The 19,387-nt window shown below is 34.6% G+C and overlaps 1 protein-coding gene across 1 annotated transcript in view; it reads right to left on the bottom strand.

The window, feature by feature from the left end:
• Positions 1 to 19,387, bottom strand: part of ap4e1 (adaptor related protein complex 4 subunit epsilon 1) — a 30,794-nt gene that overhangs the window by 7,969 nt on the left and 3,438 nt on the right. Inside the window, exons 4-17 of the mRNA XM_693950.8 lie at positions 17,967 to 18,040; positions 17,765 to 17,886; positions 15,233 to 15,392; positions 12,541 to 12,707; positions 10,372 to 10,445; positions 10,171 to 10,293; positions 9,981 to 10,090; positions 7,858 to 7,997; positions 6,623 to 6,735; positions 6,422 to 6,540; positions 3,911 to 4,207; positions 3,338 to 3,449; positions 1,588 to 1,726; positions 144 to 390 (exon numbers count right to left, since the gene is read on the bottom strand). Coding sequence (XP_699042.2) covers positions 144 to 390; positions 1,588 to 1,726; positions 3,338 to 3,449; positions 3,911 to 4,207; positions 6,422 to 6,540; positions 6,623 to 6,735; positions 7,858 to 7,997; positions 9,981 to 10,090; positions 10,171 to 10,293; positions 10,372 to 10,445; positions 12,541 to 12,707; positions 15,233 to 15,392; positions 17,765 to 17,886; positions 17,967 to 18,040 — 1,997 coding nt within the window. The remainder of the gene's footprint in view (positions 1 to 143; positions 391 to 1,587; positions 1,727 to 3,337; positions 3,450 to 3,910; positions 4,208 to 6,421; positions 6,541 to 6,622; positions 6,736 to 7,857; positions 7,998 to 9,980; positions 10,091 to 10,170; positions 10,294 to 10,371; positions 10,446 to 12,540; positions 12,708 to 15,232; positions 15,393 to 17,764; positions 17,887 to 17,966; positions 18,041 to 19,387) is intronic.

The raw sequence follows: 19,387 nt of genomic DNA, 5'->3' as shown, positions 1-19,387 counted from the left end.
GTGGTAAATCATTAAACTTACTAACCTCTCTGAAGTCAGTTTGAAATTAGTTTTATGAGGTGAGCATATGCTACAGGGCAGCTGGCTGAGCTTTCGAACGTCATAAAATAATTTTCAGTTTGTTCATAAAACAATTTTCTCACCAAAGATGTGGAACTCTGCGTACTCAAACCAACAAACAAAGAGGAAGCCAGCTGCTGTTTGTCGTTGGTTTGCGTTGAAGGCTCCGGCTGTGGCTCTAATCTCTCTGCTGCTTCCTGCTGGCCGACGGGCTGAACTGCAGCACTGGGCTCATCCACCGGAGAGGCTGTTACTGCTGTTTCTTTTTGTGGAAGGTACCCATCTTTACCCCAAACTCTCTTTACACCCTCGAGGATTAGAGTGCTGGCACTGAAGCAATGCACAATGTTAAAATACAAAACAATTACACAATATATTTTACAAAAGAATGAGGTTTTAATGTTTTAAAAGATGCTTCACTAAGGCCAAATTCGATCACAAATGCATTAAAAATATTATAATAATAATGTTACAATTTATAACTACAATTTTCTACTTTAATATATTTGAAGGTATAATTTGTTCTTTTTGGATTTTTTCATGAGCATTAACCCTTGTGTATTGGTCAAGTTTACTACACATTCATTATGTTGGGGGCTGTTTTTGCCCCATTGACTTCCATTATAAGCATATTTGTTCGATTGCAAAGCCATTGCAAATGCTTTCTTGATTGTTGGTGGTGTTCCCAGTGGGAAGAAGTCAAATGTGTCACTTTTACTGTTGATCATCAGTTGGCACCATTAACTCTTTAGATAGGCCTGTACAAAATGGTGTCTGGCTTTTATATTGAGTTCTGTAGAGTTAAACAACAGATCATAGAGTGTGTGTGTGTGTGTGTGTGTGTGTGTGTGTGTGTGTGTGTGTGTGTGTGTGTGTGTGTGTGTGTGTGTATAAATACATTTACTATGTTTACTATGTTCTGAGAGCTGAGCTACTTATCTTGATTTTCACAAACATATCAAGGTAAGTGTGCAAGGTCCCACTCACACACACTATACTCCATATAAAATCCAGAAACTAAGCTTTTTTGCACTGTGACTGATGATCAACATTAAAACAATTAAAACTTTTACCTCTTACCTACAGGAAAAACCCCCAACAATAAAGAAAGCATGGTTATATGATGTCATGGCTTTGCAATAAAGAAAAATCTCATTATAATGCAAGTCAATGGAGCAAAAACTGCCACTACCATAAGGAAATAGTAGTTTCTTTACTCTGTATTGAGTGTATTGTTGAATTTTAGTAAATTTTCAAAGCATTTTCCCAAAATGTGTGTCAAAATAAGATTTGTCATTCGATTTGCTGAAACACAGAGAAAGTTGTGGCCAAATTAAGACTCAACATCACCCCAGAGTGGATGAAAACATCCCCAACATGATCCTTCAGAAATCATTGTAAATTGCTGGATAGATTAAGAAAGGTAAACAGAACAGCATTTATTTTAAATAAATTGTAACACTCTAAGTATCTGTCACTTTTGCTCAATTTTGCTAGTTGTACACAGATAAAATGACAGGCACTCACCCTGCTTTCTGAGAGAGCTCAGTGCTGTTGCCTGAAAGTCCTGAGCTGACGGACAGTAATGTAGGAGAGTGTCTGTCAGTGATGCTACACGATGACAAACTCACAGGCAGAGAAAAACTGTATGGCTCCAGATTCAGTGCTAAAAAATGCAGATATTGTCAGTCATCCAAGTTTAAATGACAACAGAATGCTTTATACATATACATACAGTTGAAGTCAGAATTATTAGCCCCGCTGCTTATTTTTTCCCACAATTTCTGTTTAACGTAGAGCAGTTTTTTCAACACATTTCTAAACATAATAGTTTTAATAATTCATCTCTAATAACTGATTTATTTTATCTTTTCCAATAATGACAGTAAATAATATTTGACTAGATATTCTTCAAGACACTTCTATACAGCTTAAAGTGACATTTAAAGGCTTAACTGGGTTAATTAGGGTAACTAGGCAGGTTAGGGGAATTAAGCAAGTTAGTGTATAACGATGGTTTTGTGGGAATATAAAATTATGTTATCTATATGTAACTGAAAAGTTGTTTTTAGGGTGTGACAGACCTAAAATTTCTTGGTTTTCTGAGCCCTGACAGTCTCCAAAGTAATGCAAACCGTCAGTTTCACAGCACGGCTGTGCCTGTTGTTTTCTCCAGTCGGTCAACTGATAGGGCGTTTTGTCTCCAGAACATCATTTGCACACTGTTTTAATGCTAAAATGTATCGTGAATGGTTATCAATATGCTGATGAGATCGAGCCTGGAAAGGCATGTTACCCTGCCGACAACAACACTTCATTTGCACGCTTTGTTTGACTGTCCCCAACATGATGGTCATCACCTACATGCATCAAATGTATTTAAACTGAGTGTCTGTTGTACCAATTGAGAGTTTCTTTCAATGACGCCACAGCCACACTGAGTTCTTCTTATTAAAAGGATTCTGCTTTGAAGATACTGAAAGTTCTCCCTGGTTTTTTGGGCTCGTCTTATAATTTCACAACAGTTTGGTGCCGTGAGCCAGACTAGAGAAATTCACAACAGTTTGTTCTGTAGACTATCGAAAAAGCTAAAAGAGGCTGATAATTTTGACCTTAAAATAGTTTCTTAAAAATTAAAAACTGCTTTTATTCTAGCTGAAATGAAACAAATAAGACTTTCGCCAGAAGAAAAAATATTACCAGACATACTGGGAAAATGTCCTTGCTCTGTAAAACATCATTCTTTTAAAATATTGTAGCGAGTCATATAGTACCACGTCGCCCTGGGCACAAATCCACACCAGCTGGATCTCTCATCAACCTCGGATCGCTCACAGCTGGACCTCATCAGCCAGGGAGAGATATAAGCCAGCCCCACACAGGAGGAAGTGAGCTTCATTACACATGACTCCCTGCGCTAACGCTTGTCTCTCTCTGTCTCTCCCACAGCCGAATCCAGCTCGTGACCGATCCAACACCATACTTCTCACCAGCCTTCACCATCTCCCCGGAGCACTTGAGCACGCACCCTTAAGAAGAGCACTCATTCACCCCATTATCACTTGTAAATAAAAGCACCCTCCGGGGCATTGTTTGTAACTTCATCTACGGTGTTTGTGTTTTCCCTCTGCCTCGCTACAAATATATTTAAAGATAAATAAAAAATTCAAAGGAGGGCAAATAATTCTGACTTTAACTATATATATATATATATATATATATATATATATATATATATATGAATGAAAACCCAAAAGATGGTTATTAACAGCTGTACCTCTCTGCTCACACAGCTCTTCTTGTCTCTGATGAGGAGGTTTATATGGTGCGGCTCCTGCAGCCAAAGCTTCAGAAACAAACCCATCCAGAAATGACAAAGAAGAGTCGACCTGTAAAAGATAAACACAGCCGAGCAATGCGTGGACATTCTGACGTGTTTTTTCTCAAAGTTTTCAATAAAGTCTCAAAAAAACACAAGTTCACTTTATATTAACATTTATAATAAATGATTGCTGTGAACATTATTTTAATCAAGTCTGTCTGTGCTTTAATTTAGCTTAATTGTTTAATAAACAATAGAGAAATGTATAACCTTACTTTAAATTATTATTGAATCATTGGTATTAATTAAAGGAGAATGATTTAACAATTTCAGGGATCTGACGCAATAATTTCATGTTCCACACTATGCTAGCATGAATTAGCATGTTGCTACATGACTTTCTGTGTTGCTAGTATGAATTAGTATACTGCTAGGGTGTTTATAACATGACTGATGTAAATTAACATGTTTTGGGAAGGCTCAGCATGCTGATAACACTTCTTTTAACATGTTTTTGGTCAAGACTACCTCCATGTCGTCCCAGGCGGCTCCGCGGGGCAAAACCCACTCATGTAGCTTTGAGTCCAGGCTGAGATGCCGCAGCTCGTGGGCCTGCTGACGGAGAATCGTGTCCTGAGAGGATGAAATACTCTCTGCCAGCTCCAGAATTAAGTCTGTCTGGCCATCTGAAATCTTGGTCAGAGCTGAGAGAATCCAGACCCGCGTCTCTGAGCTCACACTCTTCTGCTCCAGCAGCTTCATCAGGAGCCGAATCACCTCGCTCTGATCCACACACTCCTGAAGATGAGAATACTCACCAACAACCTGAAAACACATTGATTATTTTAGTCATTTGTTTTATGTCAGCACCCGTGGTGTAGTGGTAAGTGCGTCGACACATGCACACCGGTGCTGGCGGCGACCAGAGTTCGATTCTGCCTCGCAGTTCTATGCCGATCCTTCCCCTCTCTCTGCTGCCCATGCTTTCCTGTCAATAATCTCAAAACTGTGCTATTGAATAAAGGTGAAAACCCCGGAAAAATAATTATATAAAAAAACCATAATAATGTTTTATCATAATTTAACTGTAATTGCACCAATTTTGAAAGCTGTCGGCAGAACCTCAATCAGCATTTTTTATTTGTTTCTAATAAATAAATGAAACCCTGTTGTATGTGTGTATGTGTGTGTGTGTGTGTGTGTGTGTGTGCGTGTGTGTGTGTGTATAACAGGGGTCCAAAAACTTTTTCATATGAAGGGCCAAAAAACTAATATCATTATGAACCATGGGTCGAAGGTAAATAAACTACACAAAGTACATTTGTAATATGTAAATACATCTGTAATATGTAAATATAATTGTAATATGTAAATATATTGGCAATATGTAAATACATTTGTAATATGTAAATATATTTGTAATATGTAAATACATAGTTAATATGTAAATACATTTGTAATTTGTAAATACATTTGTAATATGTAAATATATTTGTAATATGTAAATACATAAATAATATGTAAATATATTTGTAATATGCAAAAACATTTGTAATTTGTAAATATATTTGTAATTTGTAAATACATTTGTAATATGTAAATATATTTGTAATATGTAAATACATTATTGATATGTAAATATATTTGTAACATGTAAAAATATTTGTAATATGTAAATACATTATTAATATGTAAATATATTTGTAACATGTAAAAACATTTGTAATATGTAAATATATTTGTAATATGTAAATATATTTGTAACATGTAAATACAATTGTAATATGTACATATATTTGTATTATGTAAATATATTTGTAAATTGTAAATACATTGGTAATATGTAAATATATTTGTAATATGTAAATACATTATTAATATGTAAATACATTTGTAATATGTAAATACATTTGTAATAAGTAAATATATTTGTAATATGTAAATACATTATAAATATGTAAATAAATTTGTAATAAGTAAATATATTTGTAATATGTAAATATATTTGTAATTTGTAAATACATTCGTAATATGTAAATACATTTAAAATATGTAAATATATTTGTAATATGTAAATATATTTGTAATTTGTAATTACATTTGTAATATGTAAATACATTATTAATATGTAAATACATTTTAATATGTAAATATATTTGTAATATGTAAATACATTTGTAATATGTAAATATATTTGTAATATGTAAATACATTTGTAATATGTAAATACAGTATTAATATGTAAATACATTTTAATATGTAAATACATTTGTAATTTGTAAATACATTTGTAATATGTAAATACATTATTAATATGTAAATACATTTTAATATGTAAATACATTTGTAATTTGTAAAAACATTTGTAATATGTAAATACATAATTAATATGTAAATACATTTTAATATGTAAATACATTTGTAATATGTAAATATATTTGTAATATGTAAATACATTTGTAATATGTAAATACATTTAAAATATGTAAATGCATTTTAATATGTAAATATATTTGTAATATGTAAATATACTGAGATATAATATACTATATTACATTAAAGTTGCCATGTATAGTTTACTAGTTTATTTTTTAAAATTTCAAAATAAATATAAAACATTCCTTTAAATCATATAAGCTAATGCAGTGTAACTTTTTAAATTATAACTTATTGCAAAAACACATAAACAATCACATTTATACCACAGTGGAGTTCAACACTGAATACACTAGTCAAGCAGAATCTGCCTTGGACTGGATTTGCTTACAAAAATTTCTGGATTGTCAGGTGACAGTATGTACATTTAAAAAAATCAGATTAATTTATGCCATTTAATTTAAATATTTCATTTCAGTTAACTTTTAGCAATAAAACAAACAAAGGGATACATTGAATTTGAATTGACAATCTTAAAAACCATCCCCATTATTCCTCCTCTCTTCTCAGAGGGATGGCAGGCCAAATCAAAGGTTACCATGGGCCAACTTTAGCCCACAGGCACTACTTTGGACATACACTGATATTAAACAGCATACACACCCAGCTCATGACCTGAATGAAGCGTTGCGGCAGATGAGAAGCGTCTCCGTTCAATAATGTCAGATACGAGTCGACAGCGTACAGCCGTAGCTGATCATCCTCCTCTTTAGACTCTGATCCTGTAACAAAGCAAAACATCACGAAATTAAAAAAAACAACACACAAAAAACATCTCCCACACCAACTATTAATCTCGTTTACCCTCCGCCAGCAGTCGCAGAAAATTATTGGAGATGTCCTGCTGCAGCAAATCTCCGCCGATAGAAAAAACATCATTCATGGTCTGAATAAACCAGGAGTTGTCTGGAGCAAACGTAAGGGTTTTGATAGAAAAACTCACGTGCAACAATAGGATGTAGTTATATATGCAAATGACATGTATGACATACAAGTTAATATTTAGATTTAACATATATAAAATATATGCAACATATATTTGAAAACATATGGGACCCCATCACGACAACCTCAAAAAAGTATGCAACTCTGAGTGTCTCACACAGGTGAGTGGGCTTGACAAACCACCTGTAGAAAACACAACCACCTGTAGAAAACACAATCTTACACTATACCAGACATTTGCACCAGCTTTTTACCATACCCTTTCTTACAATCACTCTATATCTACATAAAAAAAAAACATGGGCTACACACAGTGGGCTTGACAAACCACCTGTAGAAACACTCTTCTCTCTATATGCGTATAATATATTTGGATATTAAATTTTATTATTTGTCAGAAAAAAAAATGTAACAGCCTTTGTTTGCAATATCTGAAATCCATGCTGAATATATGATAGATTTTATACAGTTGAAGTCAGAATTATTAGCCCTCATCAAAAATTTTTCTTCTTTTTTTAATATTTCCCAAATGATGTTTAACAGGTTCAGGACATTTTCACAGTATGTCTGATAATATTTTTTCTTCTTCAAAAAGTCTTATTTGTTTTATTTCGGCAAGAATGAAAGCAGTTTTGAATTTTTTAAACATCATTTTAGGGACAATATTATTAGCCCCTTTAAGCTATATTTTTTCTCGATAATCTACAGAGCAAATCACTGTTATACAATAACTTGCCAAATTACCCTAACCTGCCTAGTTAACTTGAGTAACCTAGTTAAGCCTTTAAATGTCACTTTAAGCTGTATAGAAGTGTCTTGAAAAATATCCAGTAAAATATTATTTACTGTCATCATGGCAAAGATAAAATAAACCAGTTATTAGAGATGAGGTATTAAAACTATTATGTTCAGAAATGTGTTGAAAAAAATCTGCTCTCCGTTAAGCAGAAATTGGGGGAAAAATAAACAAGCGGTCTAATAATTCAGGGGGGCTAATAATTTTGACTTTAACTGTAAATGTGAAATCCAAATATGAGGTTTAAACATGGGTTTATGGGTACTTTCCATAATCACTGGTTAAATAAGAAGGATATTTTTCAGCGAGCTCTGCCACTTTTCCGGCTAGATGGATGATGGTGTGTTCGTCGCTGCAGCTGCGCAGAAAATCCAGCATCTTCTCAACAATCACACTCACATTCTGAGCGTTCGTGATCCTGAACAGCAATTCAAGAGTCTGGGAGAGAAAAAAGGAGGAAGAGATTAACAAAATGCATTTAATGGTTTGGGAATTAGCTGTATTGAAAATCAACACGTCAGATTTTTATTAGAGCATCACACTGGTTTTAAAGTTCTCTGGGAATTCTGTGTTCATATTGTTGTTCATTCATTCATTTTCTTTTCGGCTTAGTCCCTTTATTAATCAGGGGTCGCCACAGCGGAATGAACCACCAACTTATCCAGCACATGTTTTACACAGAGAATGCTCTTCGGGCTGCAACCCATCTCTGGGAAACATCCACACACTCATTCACAATCATGCACTACGGACAATTTAGCCTACCCAATTTCCCCTGGACCACATGTCTTTGGATTGTGTAGGAAACGGGAGCACCCGGAGGAAACCCACGCGAATACAAGGAGAACATGCTGTGGAAATATAAATTTCTATCATCTAATTCCAAATGAACAATAATATACGTATAACTGCAAAGATGTATTCTTTGGTTTTTAATTATATCATTTCATTGACATGCCAGCTAGGAGGGACATTTAACCTTTGCCTTGCTGACTACAGGCTAAGCCACAGTGATGCAATTATCGGTTTCACAGCATGGCTGTATCTATTGTCTTCCCTGTCTCCAGAACATCATTTGCACATTGTTGTAATGATGTACCTATATATTGATGAGATCAGTCCTGGAGAAGGCATGGCACCCAGACTTCATTTGCATGCTTTGTTTGACTGTCCCCACCATGACTGACCCCACCTACATGCTGTAACACGTATAAAATGTATAGTGTTTGCTGTGGAGTTGAGAGTTTGCTTTCGATGACGCCAAAGCCACGCTGAGTTCTTTTTATTAAAAAGGATTCTGCTTTGAAGACAACTGAAAGATTCTCCCTGGTTTTTGGGGCTCTTGGAAGTTTACAACAATGCAAACTCCACACAGAAACGCCAACTGACCAAGCCAAGGCTCGAACCAGCGACCTTCTTGCTGTGATGCGATAGCACTACCTACTGTGCCGCCCACACAGGTTTTAATTATGCATAAAAATTATGACGTAAAAAGTCTTATTGTAATAGTATATTAAATATTGAAAAGTCTAAACTGTTGTGAACATAGAAAATCTAATATAGAAAATGAAACATTATTACATAAAGTATAATATTATAATAATAATTATCATTTTATAGCATAAATATATTATTATAATACAAAAATATGAGTATAATATTACTATAATTATATTTATATTATTATTATTATTTTACTTATTATTTTTTTTATATAATTGTTTATATAACAATATATTTCTGTATTATGATATAAATTAATTGTTTTATTATCAATAATATAAAAGGTACTTTGAGAGAAAAGGGCCATATTTATACAATTTATGACAACGATTATGCAAAACATCATAATCTCACCATCATAATTATCATACTTCATCAATCATACTTAGTATCATCAACACCCCATTCACACGGGGTGCCAGCCTCAACGCTTCCCATTCACTTTGAATGGGTGACGTCAGGCGTTGCCGAACTGCATTGAGGATCCTTCGGCGATACTTCAGAGGCGTTGCTCGCTGCAAAAGTTGGGAGCTGCTCAACATTTCAAGCGCTGACAGAAGAGTCAGCCAATCAGATCGCTTTATGCAAATACACCACCGTGGCCTATTGCTGACTAGTTTCATTGGCTAACACTGCTATGACGATCGCGTCAGCAACAACTTCAGACACGCCCTCTGTCAAGTGTTGACGATGAAGCCCTGTGTGAATGGGGTGTCAGTATGTCATAAAAGTCTTCCAAAATCCAAAACTATGTCAAAACATCGTCAAACATTATGACATAAGTCTAAATTAACACACAGGTTTTAATTATGCACAGAAATTCATAAAAATTATTATTTATTTATTTACATATTTATTTATTTACATATTTATTTATATAATTATTGTTTTTGAATTTTAAAGTGGTCTGTTTGTTACCTCTCTTTTAATAGTGAAATCTGAGTGGTCCAAACACTCAATAATGGTCATCTGATGCTGTAAGGCCAGTTTGGCATCATGCTGGACAACATACGTCAAGGCTTTCAAACCTGAAGAAACACCAATATATAAGAGCGGATCATTCAAATGCAGCTCGACACAATGGTCAAGATCAAACACAGGAGCTTACCGAGATACTTAAGGTTAATCTTTGGAGACAGAACAAAATTCCCGATGCATCTCGCTGCTTTCTCCAGAAGCTCTGCTTTAGGGTGGATGGTGTAGACGGCCTTCACACACTCAAACAGGATTGCTGAAATCAACATTATGTGTTATTATTGCAACTCATTATCTTCATAAATAGCTCCACTATTGCAAAATCTGATTTTACCGTAGGTGATGTTGTGGTTCATTTCCGCTCTGCGCAGAGACTCGTCCAGAACTTCATACATCAGCTCACTGGTGCTGAAAACAACATTGGTATTACAGAAAATACAGGTTTAATGAAATTTAAAGGCCACTGCTGTTCCATTTACACTTATTTATCGCAGTTTTTAAGCACAATTATGATATTCTGAAGTAGATATTAAAAATTTAAGGGGTAAATGTCCACTGCTGTGATTGGCTAGTCATTTTGCATATTAAAGTTCCTGTGAAATTAAAATAAAGTTGTTTTTTTTTAGATGCAACAATCAGTATGAGCTAGTGTGCTCCAGAACAGTGACAAAATTTGCGTTTAGAAGATAAAAGCCTGATATAAATATCCAAAGCTTGCAGTTTTTCACCTTCCGCTGAACAGATCAACAATTTTTTTTGACGTTACCTCATACTAGGGCTGGGCATTATGGCAAAAATGCAATCTCGAGTCGGCGCCAGTGGTGTAGTGGTTAGTGCGTCGACACATGCACTCCAGTGCTCACAATGACCCGTGTTCGATTCCCACCTTGCGGTTCTATGCCGATCCTTTCCCTAATCTCTGCTGTCCATGCTTTCCTGTCAATAATCTCTACTGTCCTATCCATTAAAGGTGAAAACCCCGAATAAATAATTTAAAAAATGCAATCTTAATAATTATTTTATTTTAAATTATTTTCCATAATGAATGACCTATATATTTCAATATAGGTTGTTAATGCTTCCATATTTAAATGGCATAACATATTTTCAGCCGATAAATTTTTAGTGGCCGAAAATTCGGTCTATCTCTAATATCAACACACTTTTAGATTCCCATTGTTGCACATTTCTGCTGTGCGATTGTCTCTTAGATCAATGAAGAGTCAAAATTTCCAGAGCTTATCATTGTTATTGACATATTTTATCGCGATTCAATATAAAATCATTTATCAGCCCAGCCCTACCTCATACTTCAGTTTCTCGTCAAATCTTGACCAATCAAATGCTCTCTAAAGACGCTTTTCATTTGATGTGCTTGAGCTCAACCACTCTTACTGGCAGAGCTGCGAGAAAAACAAAACATGATTGGCTGTTTTTTTTAAAGGGGAGGGGCTACTCTATGCATTGGCCCCTCTTTATTATAAATATTCATAAATTCATACATTTTTATTGCGATTCGATATGATATCCTTTATCAGCCCAGCCCTACTTAATCAGTATTTTATCAAATCTTGACCAATCAAATGCTCTCTAGACATGCTCCGCCCCCTTCAAAATGCACACATTTGTTTTCTCCCTGGCAGAGCTGTGATAAAAACAAAGCGCTATTGGCGAGGAGCTACTCTATTCCCCACCCCTTCTCTTTGTGTTTCCATTGAGATTACTTAAAATTTCAAATAAAATGCACATTTTAAAGCACTTCACAGGCTTTTTAACAGAAATATGCAGGCATTTAAGCATAAGTAGGTGTCAATCTTTTATGGAGGCGGAGCTTATAGACTATTACATCAAAGAGCAGCACATTTAAAAAGCTTCTGTTTTTGCACACTGCCTTTAATATATGTTATTTGTAGAGAAATGACAAAGGTTTGAGATTTGAAATTTAGAGAGTGTTTTTATAATACTATAAGCTCTTTTGTGTCAAATGATCAATGGAATTTTGCTGTCGAAGTTCATGACCCCTTTAACAGTAGAACTACCGAGGCAGCCTTTTTGACAGTTTACAATTTAATAACTTTATTAAAATGAAACCCAAATAACTATAGTGCCCTGACTTTTCCTAAATGCGTGTATATTTCAGTCTAACACTGTTATTTTATTAAAATGACAAAATAAATGCTAAGTGTTTATAACTTAAATGGCCATAATGAAATTAGGCAAGTCAAAAAATATATATATTGCTTAAGGGGGCTTTTAATATTGACCTTAAAATGGTAAAAAAAAAAAAATTAAAACAAAAAAAAATTAAACTGCTTTTATTCTAGACGAAATAAAACAAATAAGACTTTCTCCAGAAGAAAAAATATTATAGGAAATACTGTGAAAATTTCCCTGCTCTGTTAAACATCATTTGGGAAAAATTTGAAAAAGAAAAAACTCACTGGAGGGCTAATAATTTAGTCTTTAGCTGCATAAACGGAGCTAGCCTGTGATTAGCGTGTACCTTTGGTCATCCCGGCCGAGCAGCGAGAGGATGCGGAGCAGCTGGATCTGAAGCCAAGGCGCAGGAACGCTGTGATAGTTAAAATCCAGCGGGAGTTTCCCACCAACAACCTGCTTCAGGATGGTGACAAAACTGCCCGTCAGGTCCTTATAGGCGTCCGGACTCTCCTGATACAGAAACAAACACATGACTGACATCTGCGGTTTATAGACAACAGGACAAAATGTGAGGTTTAAATTTGGATAAATAAAGTAAATATAAAAACCTTGACAAAGGTCTCTCTTAAAGAAACACTCCACTTTCTTTTGGAAATAGGGCAATTTTTACAAGTCCCCTAGAGGTAAATAGTTGAGTTTTATCATTTTTTTTATCTATTTCGTCAATCTTCGGGTCTGAAAGGAGCACTTTAAGCTTAGCTTAGCATAGACCATTGAATAGGATTAGACCAGTAGTATGTCGCTCAAAAAATTTAAAGAAGAGTTTTAATAAATTTCTTGTTTAAAGCTTTACTCTTCTGTAGTGAAATCATGAGCTGCTTTTCCACTATCGTGCCAAACCGTTCTAAGAACACTTCGGTACGGTTACGGTTGTTTCTCCACTGAGCCTGGAACGGCGCGGCACGATTACAAACCGTTCTCGGCCCGGAATTCTCGGCACGGTTAGACAACCGTGCTGAACTGTGCTGACAGATTCTGTGTGTTGACGTCACGACTCGGTTGCTAAGCTACCACAGCTGGCTCAGCAGAAGCGCACTAGTCATCAGACATCCTCAATAAACTACAGTAGATTTAATATAAAATAATGATCCAAGTCTAAACGATACAGTTTGAAAAGGGTTTTAAAACCATAGAGCAGTCTCTGGCAGAGAAGTGAACAACTCATCACATTATTTTATTCATTAAAGTTATTATTTTATTGTCTTGAATACAGACCTACTTCGCCTGCCCGAATGTGAGTTTATTGCACGCAGCGCTGTATTCCACAGCACAAAACTCGCTCTGATCCGGGAGAGACATGCCAGCGACTTGCGCTGCTGACTTTCTTTTCCAGCTGCGCATCGAATAAAGCGAATAAAGTCACGCTTAGCATCGTAGATGTCCAAATTCCACTACAACATCACTATATCCATGGAACACGAACTTGCAGACTCTTTTAACAACGAGGAAATAATTGCACTTTTTAATTCAAAGCCAGGACAGCTTGTTAATACCGGCGAGACCACCTGAAGGACGTCGTGTTGTAATGTCGGCCGTCCAAATGACTTTGCTTGACAGCTTTACGGAGCGGCACTGTAACTGTCCAAGGTAACGTTACTGTTGAATGATTTATATTATAGCATATGCACTAAAAAAAACAAGTCAAAACAATGAATGAATTAAATAAATATGGATTCTTAAATGTCAGTATTGCTTTTACTCAAAAAATATCAATACGTTTTGACAAATGTTTTATAAAAAAAAGAGCAATTTTCATCATTTCAGCTAAAGGCAATTATATGATTCAGTTGAACATAAGTTATATGACATTTATGAGGCATGTAACATGTTTCTATGTTTTTGTTTTTTTGTTCTTAGTGATCTTTAATATAGATACGCAAATATTTTCTAAAACGTCTAGCAATAATTCGCCTACAGCTTGTTAGTTAATTATGAACAAAAAATAATAATAAAAATAAAATGATCAAAATAAAAAGATAATAGAGCAGCATTTTGCTAAATATAATAGTGCTTTATATGCTTTAAATCCTGCTATATATGTGTTGTTTCATATTCGTTTTTTTTTTTATTTCACTTGCTGCATTCGTTATTTAATGTTTGAATAGTAAAACAAATAACAGCCATTGCTTAATTGGTTTCATTTTACCATCAAAATGTAGTATATTTTATATCATTATCAACTTTTGATATAAAAACGCAGTGTAATTTAATTAATTGTTAAAAATGAAATAATTTATGTGTTGTGTTTTTATTAGTGAAAGTGCCCGCTCACCTTTGACAAGGCCTGTCCAAAATGATATTTCTGCCACTATAATGCAAATGCACTATTATTGTTGTCTTATCATTGTTTATTTTTCTGTTATGTTCAGAGATTTTAAATATTATTTATTTCCCCTCCAATTATTTTCAATCATCACGTTACATTTTGGTAATTTTCCCTCCAAATAAATTTAGCCAGAGCTGCGCAACATATAAATAAATAAGGGTGCACATGTACCGATATTTAGCAACCCTATTTGATAGAGCGGCATAACAGTGTTTAGTCACATGGTTGCTTTTGCTTTTATGAAAAAAAAAAAAAAGTTTCGGCTCTTATTTAACTTTAATTGAACAAAGGGAGCCGTTTACATGCGTTACCAAGGCAACTACTGATGCATTTTGTGTAATGTTTTAAAGAGCTTTGTCGCAGCACGACAGTGGAAAATGAAACCGTATCCGTGCTGTCTGGCCCGGTTTGGCACGGAATGGAACAGTTCTGTTTAAAGAACGCTTCAGCACGATAGTGGAAAAGCGGCTATGTACTTTGTCTGAATGACAGATTATAAGTTTCTATTTTCCAGGCCGATTAGGAACTATAACTATATCTGCTGTAATAATCAAGGAACTTTGCTGCCGTACCATGACTGCAGCATTCGCAATGATATTATGCAGCACTGTTCCCGGGACTATTTTCAAGCCATATTTAACAAACCAACCTGTATGAGTTGTAGGTAAATATGTAAGGATGACGTCATCACTCCAGGATCTTTGTCGCACAGAGCCTTCCGGAACTTGGCATGAATGTGCTGCACTTGATTAGGAGCGATGAGATAAAACTTATATAAGGCCAGGACAGCTTTCCTCCTAATGATCTCCCTGACGCAGAAGAGGCAAAGATATGAGTTAAATATGTATGCATGAAGATATATATATACACACACAAACAACATATATATTGTGTGTGTGTGTGTGTGTGTGTGTGTGTGTGTGTGTGTGTGTGTGTGTGTGTGTGTATATATATATGTGGGTGGTGGGCCATTATCGACCTTAATGTGAGACTCTTTCCGTGCGATAAAAAAAATATTGCCGTTAATCTATTCTCAAAGTTGGGTTGGGAGCTGGGTCTATTCTACGCAAGCTATGGTGACTTTCACGTTGATAGTTTAGCTTGGATGTATACCTGGCTGAATTACACTGTAGGGGGAGAGAGCGAGTCTTCGAACCTGTGTATTCCTACTGTAAAATTACCACATCAAACATCACATGCTAACATGGATGCAGTTCACTAGAGTGAATCTGATTTATATTAGCTCCACATCTAACTATCAGGCATCTGTAGAGTTTATGCGTTCGAGTAAAAGATATAGGCCTACAAATAAAATGGATCGGGTGGATGCCATCTCCCTCGCTATCAGAGTCAGGGTGAGCCTTGTCCCCCAGGAGTCAAGCGCACTCGAAGCCAGCGCGAATCCTATTGGTCGTTAGCACGTGGCGCAATAACGCATTTGCGAGATTTTTTTTAATCTTCGAGTGGAGCCGATTTCCTCACGTGTGCTGGGAAACCTTGGTGAATGAGGAAGTTCGGTTAGGTGTTGTAAAACCCCCACAATGCTCAAAAACAAGTATGTGTGTGTGCGGTCCTTTACTGACAGCTGCGTGTGTTTGGATCTTGTTGTAAAATGTGGCGAAAAGTTCTACATGACTGTAATCGTTTGATCGCAGTGTTTACTTCAATAGTGCCACTAATATCTGCATACTCCACATGTCTTAATTTAATTTCTGTTTAGTTCAGTAATGACTTTAGTCGGGTTAAGGTCATCAAAAATCGTTGTTTGGAGTTTATGTAGGCCTACAGTTCAAAATTCATGTTTAACTGAGTAAACAGTTAGTAATCACAAGCACATCTTAATGAACATCATTTATTTTCACCAATTCTCATAGCAGAACAGTTTCTCAAGCAGTTTGAGGTGCATTTTGGAAACAGGAGATGTGCCCCTGGTCTAATGCGCCACCTGGCTTGAGAAACCCGTTCTTAAAGACTTACATTTAGTCATTATTTGGGAAGCACACTTATTTTGAATGCCTTCAGCAAAATTCAAATGAGCCATTTTAATCTAGATTATTTCTGAAATTTATCTAGATTTTAAAAAAAAATGCCCATTTATTATATATATATATATATATATATAATTTAAGATATAAATATCTGTTATCTGATATAAATGTCGGTGACTTTGCATTATGCCTAAATGTTTATAATAGATATATGAGATATTTAAAAATGTTAATTAATTTAATAAATAAATGTAATCTAAAAATTTCAATTACTAAAACTATAAACAAAAATAAATAAATATATAAATATATGATAAGAAAGAAAAACTATAGATTTTTTAACAATATAGCAGTAATTATAAATCAAAAAAAGTGCCAAACATTAAGTGAAGTTTATCCATAAACTAATTTCAAGAGGATCACGTGATTATGATTGAACACGGCTGGTTCTGCATTAGCATGTATGATCCACCAATCAGGCCAGTCCTAACCCACTATCAAGAGCCAGGGTTTTCCACTACAGTCATCTTTGATTTGAAGAATCCCCCCTTCCACCCCTACCTCTTCACCTTTGACTTCATAGGGCGGCACGGTGGCCCAGTGGTTAGCACTGTTGCCTCACAGCAAGAACGTCACCGGTTCTAGTCCTTTAACAGGCCGGCGGTCGTTTTTGTGCGTAGTTTGCATGTTCTTCCCGTGCTCGCGTGGGTTTTCCCCGTGTCCTCCGGTTTCCTCCCACATTCCAAAAACATGCACTACAAGTGAATTGATCAATCTAAATTTAGCACTAGGGAGGAGTTGTCGAGATCTACCTGAGCTCAAAGCTCCCCGCTCGCCCTACAAATGAGAGGGAGCCCAGGGCTCAAGGACCTTTTGAGCTCAGGGCTCTCTCCCGGGACAGCATGCCAAACTTGCTTGTGAACTCTTGTGTGAACTCTAGAATAAACATTGATATATACTACTAAATAAAATATTATTAATACACAACACAACTTGCTTATATAATTTATAAAATTTCTAACAATAAACTTTATGCCACACATTTTATTTTTTGCCATGAAATATTTCTATAAACTGACAGAAGCCCCTTAAAAAAATAAAATAAAAAAAAAGTCTTGTTTATGTGTGTTCAGCCCATTTTCAGGTGTTATAGAATAATGAATGTGGATTGGAGGAGTGCATGTGTGTTTTACTTGGGGTGTGAAAGCTTGTCCTCCACCAGAGGAAGGACAGCAGGAATCATGTCTTTGGGAAACACCTGAGCTACAACAGTCAAGGCCATGCAGGCTTCAATCAGGTTGGTGCTCTGAAGATCCTGCGCACACACACACACATCAGACGCTCATTTACAATAGTACGTCCAGTTAAACATGGTAAAACCCAAGCTCACTTTACCTTTAATACTGTGTTGACTAGCAGCAGCAGCAGCTCATGGCCTTCACTGAGGAAAAGAGACACTGCCAGATACCCTGAACATGGAGAGGCGTGCCACAATTAGGTTTTAAATAAACACTAAGGGCTCAAAATAAGGTTTTATTTACATGAAGATCTTCATGAGATTCGGTGTCTATGGCAATAAGCTAAACAAGTAATTTTATAATTTTTTTATGTAACTTTAGCTGTCATAGTGGATAAGTTGGCGGTTCATTACGCTGTGGTGACCCCTGAGTGGCAAAGCGACTAAGCTGAAAAAAAATTAACGAATAAATGATTTATGTAATTTTATATTTATGTAATAAACATTTTATATAATGATAATAATAATAATAATTTACAATTGTATAAAGATCTGATATGACACATTTAAACTGTAACATTGTGTTATTGATTTATAATATTCTCTAAACATAATTCCATAATAAATTATTATATGTGAAATTACACAATAATCAACTTCTAAAATAATTTAATAATGTTTTATCAAATTAAAATTATTGTGACACAAAACAAAATAATTCTTGCTAAGAAACATAAAATGTATTAATTTATATGTATATATATATATATATATATATATATATATATATATATATATATATATATATATATATATATATATATATATATATATATATTTAGGATAAATAAATATAAATTTAAAAATATATCATTATAATATTTATATTTAATATTTTTTCTTTAATATAACATATTTTACATTTTCATATATATACATATATTTATATATATATATATATATATACATATATATATATATATATATATATACATATATATATATATATATATATATATACATATATATATATATATATATATATATATATATATATATATATATATATATATATATATATATATTTATGAGCAATATCACACCAATAGCAGTGCGATATGGCTGGATATCGGCAGTGGTGGGAGGCGTGCGTTGGCACGGGGCCACAGGCTGAGTGCCTGAGTGCCCCACCCAGTGCCGATATCCAGCCATATCGCACTGCTATTGGTGTGATATTGCTCATAAATATATATATATATATATATATATATATATATATATATATATATATATATATATATATATATATATATATATATATATATATATATATATCATGGATATACAGATATACACAGTGTGATATTGCGTTTATACAACAGTTTGACGGCATAATTGTGTATATAAAAACAAAATCAAACATGGAGAGCCTCAAAAATCCTTTTGTATGAGGAACTACTTTCTTCCGCGTTGGATTCAAATCAAAAGCTTACAATTAAACAGCTGAGCAAGCATCTTTTATACTTTAGATCTGTAGTGTCTGCTTTTTGCTGCCTGTATGTGGGCGGAGTAATACACA

This window comes from Danio rerio, chromosome 25 (genome assembly GCF_049306965.1).
Source record: "Danio rerio strain Tuebingen ecotype United States chromosome 25, GRCz12tu, whole genome shotgun sequence".
In the NCBI taxonomy this organism is placed as follows: Eukaryota; Metazoa; Chordata; class Actinopteri; order Cypriniformes; family Danionidae; genus Danio; species Danio rerio.
Note: the sequence above shows the minus strand (reverse complement) of the source record. Positions and strands in the feature narration are given on the sequence as shown.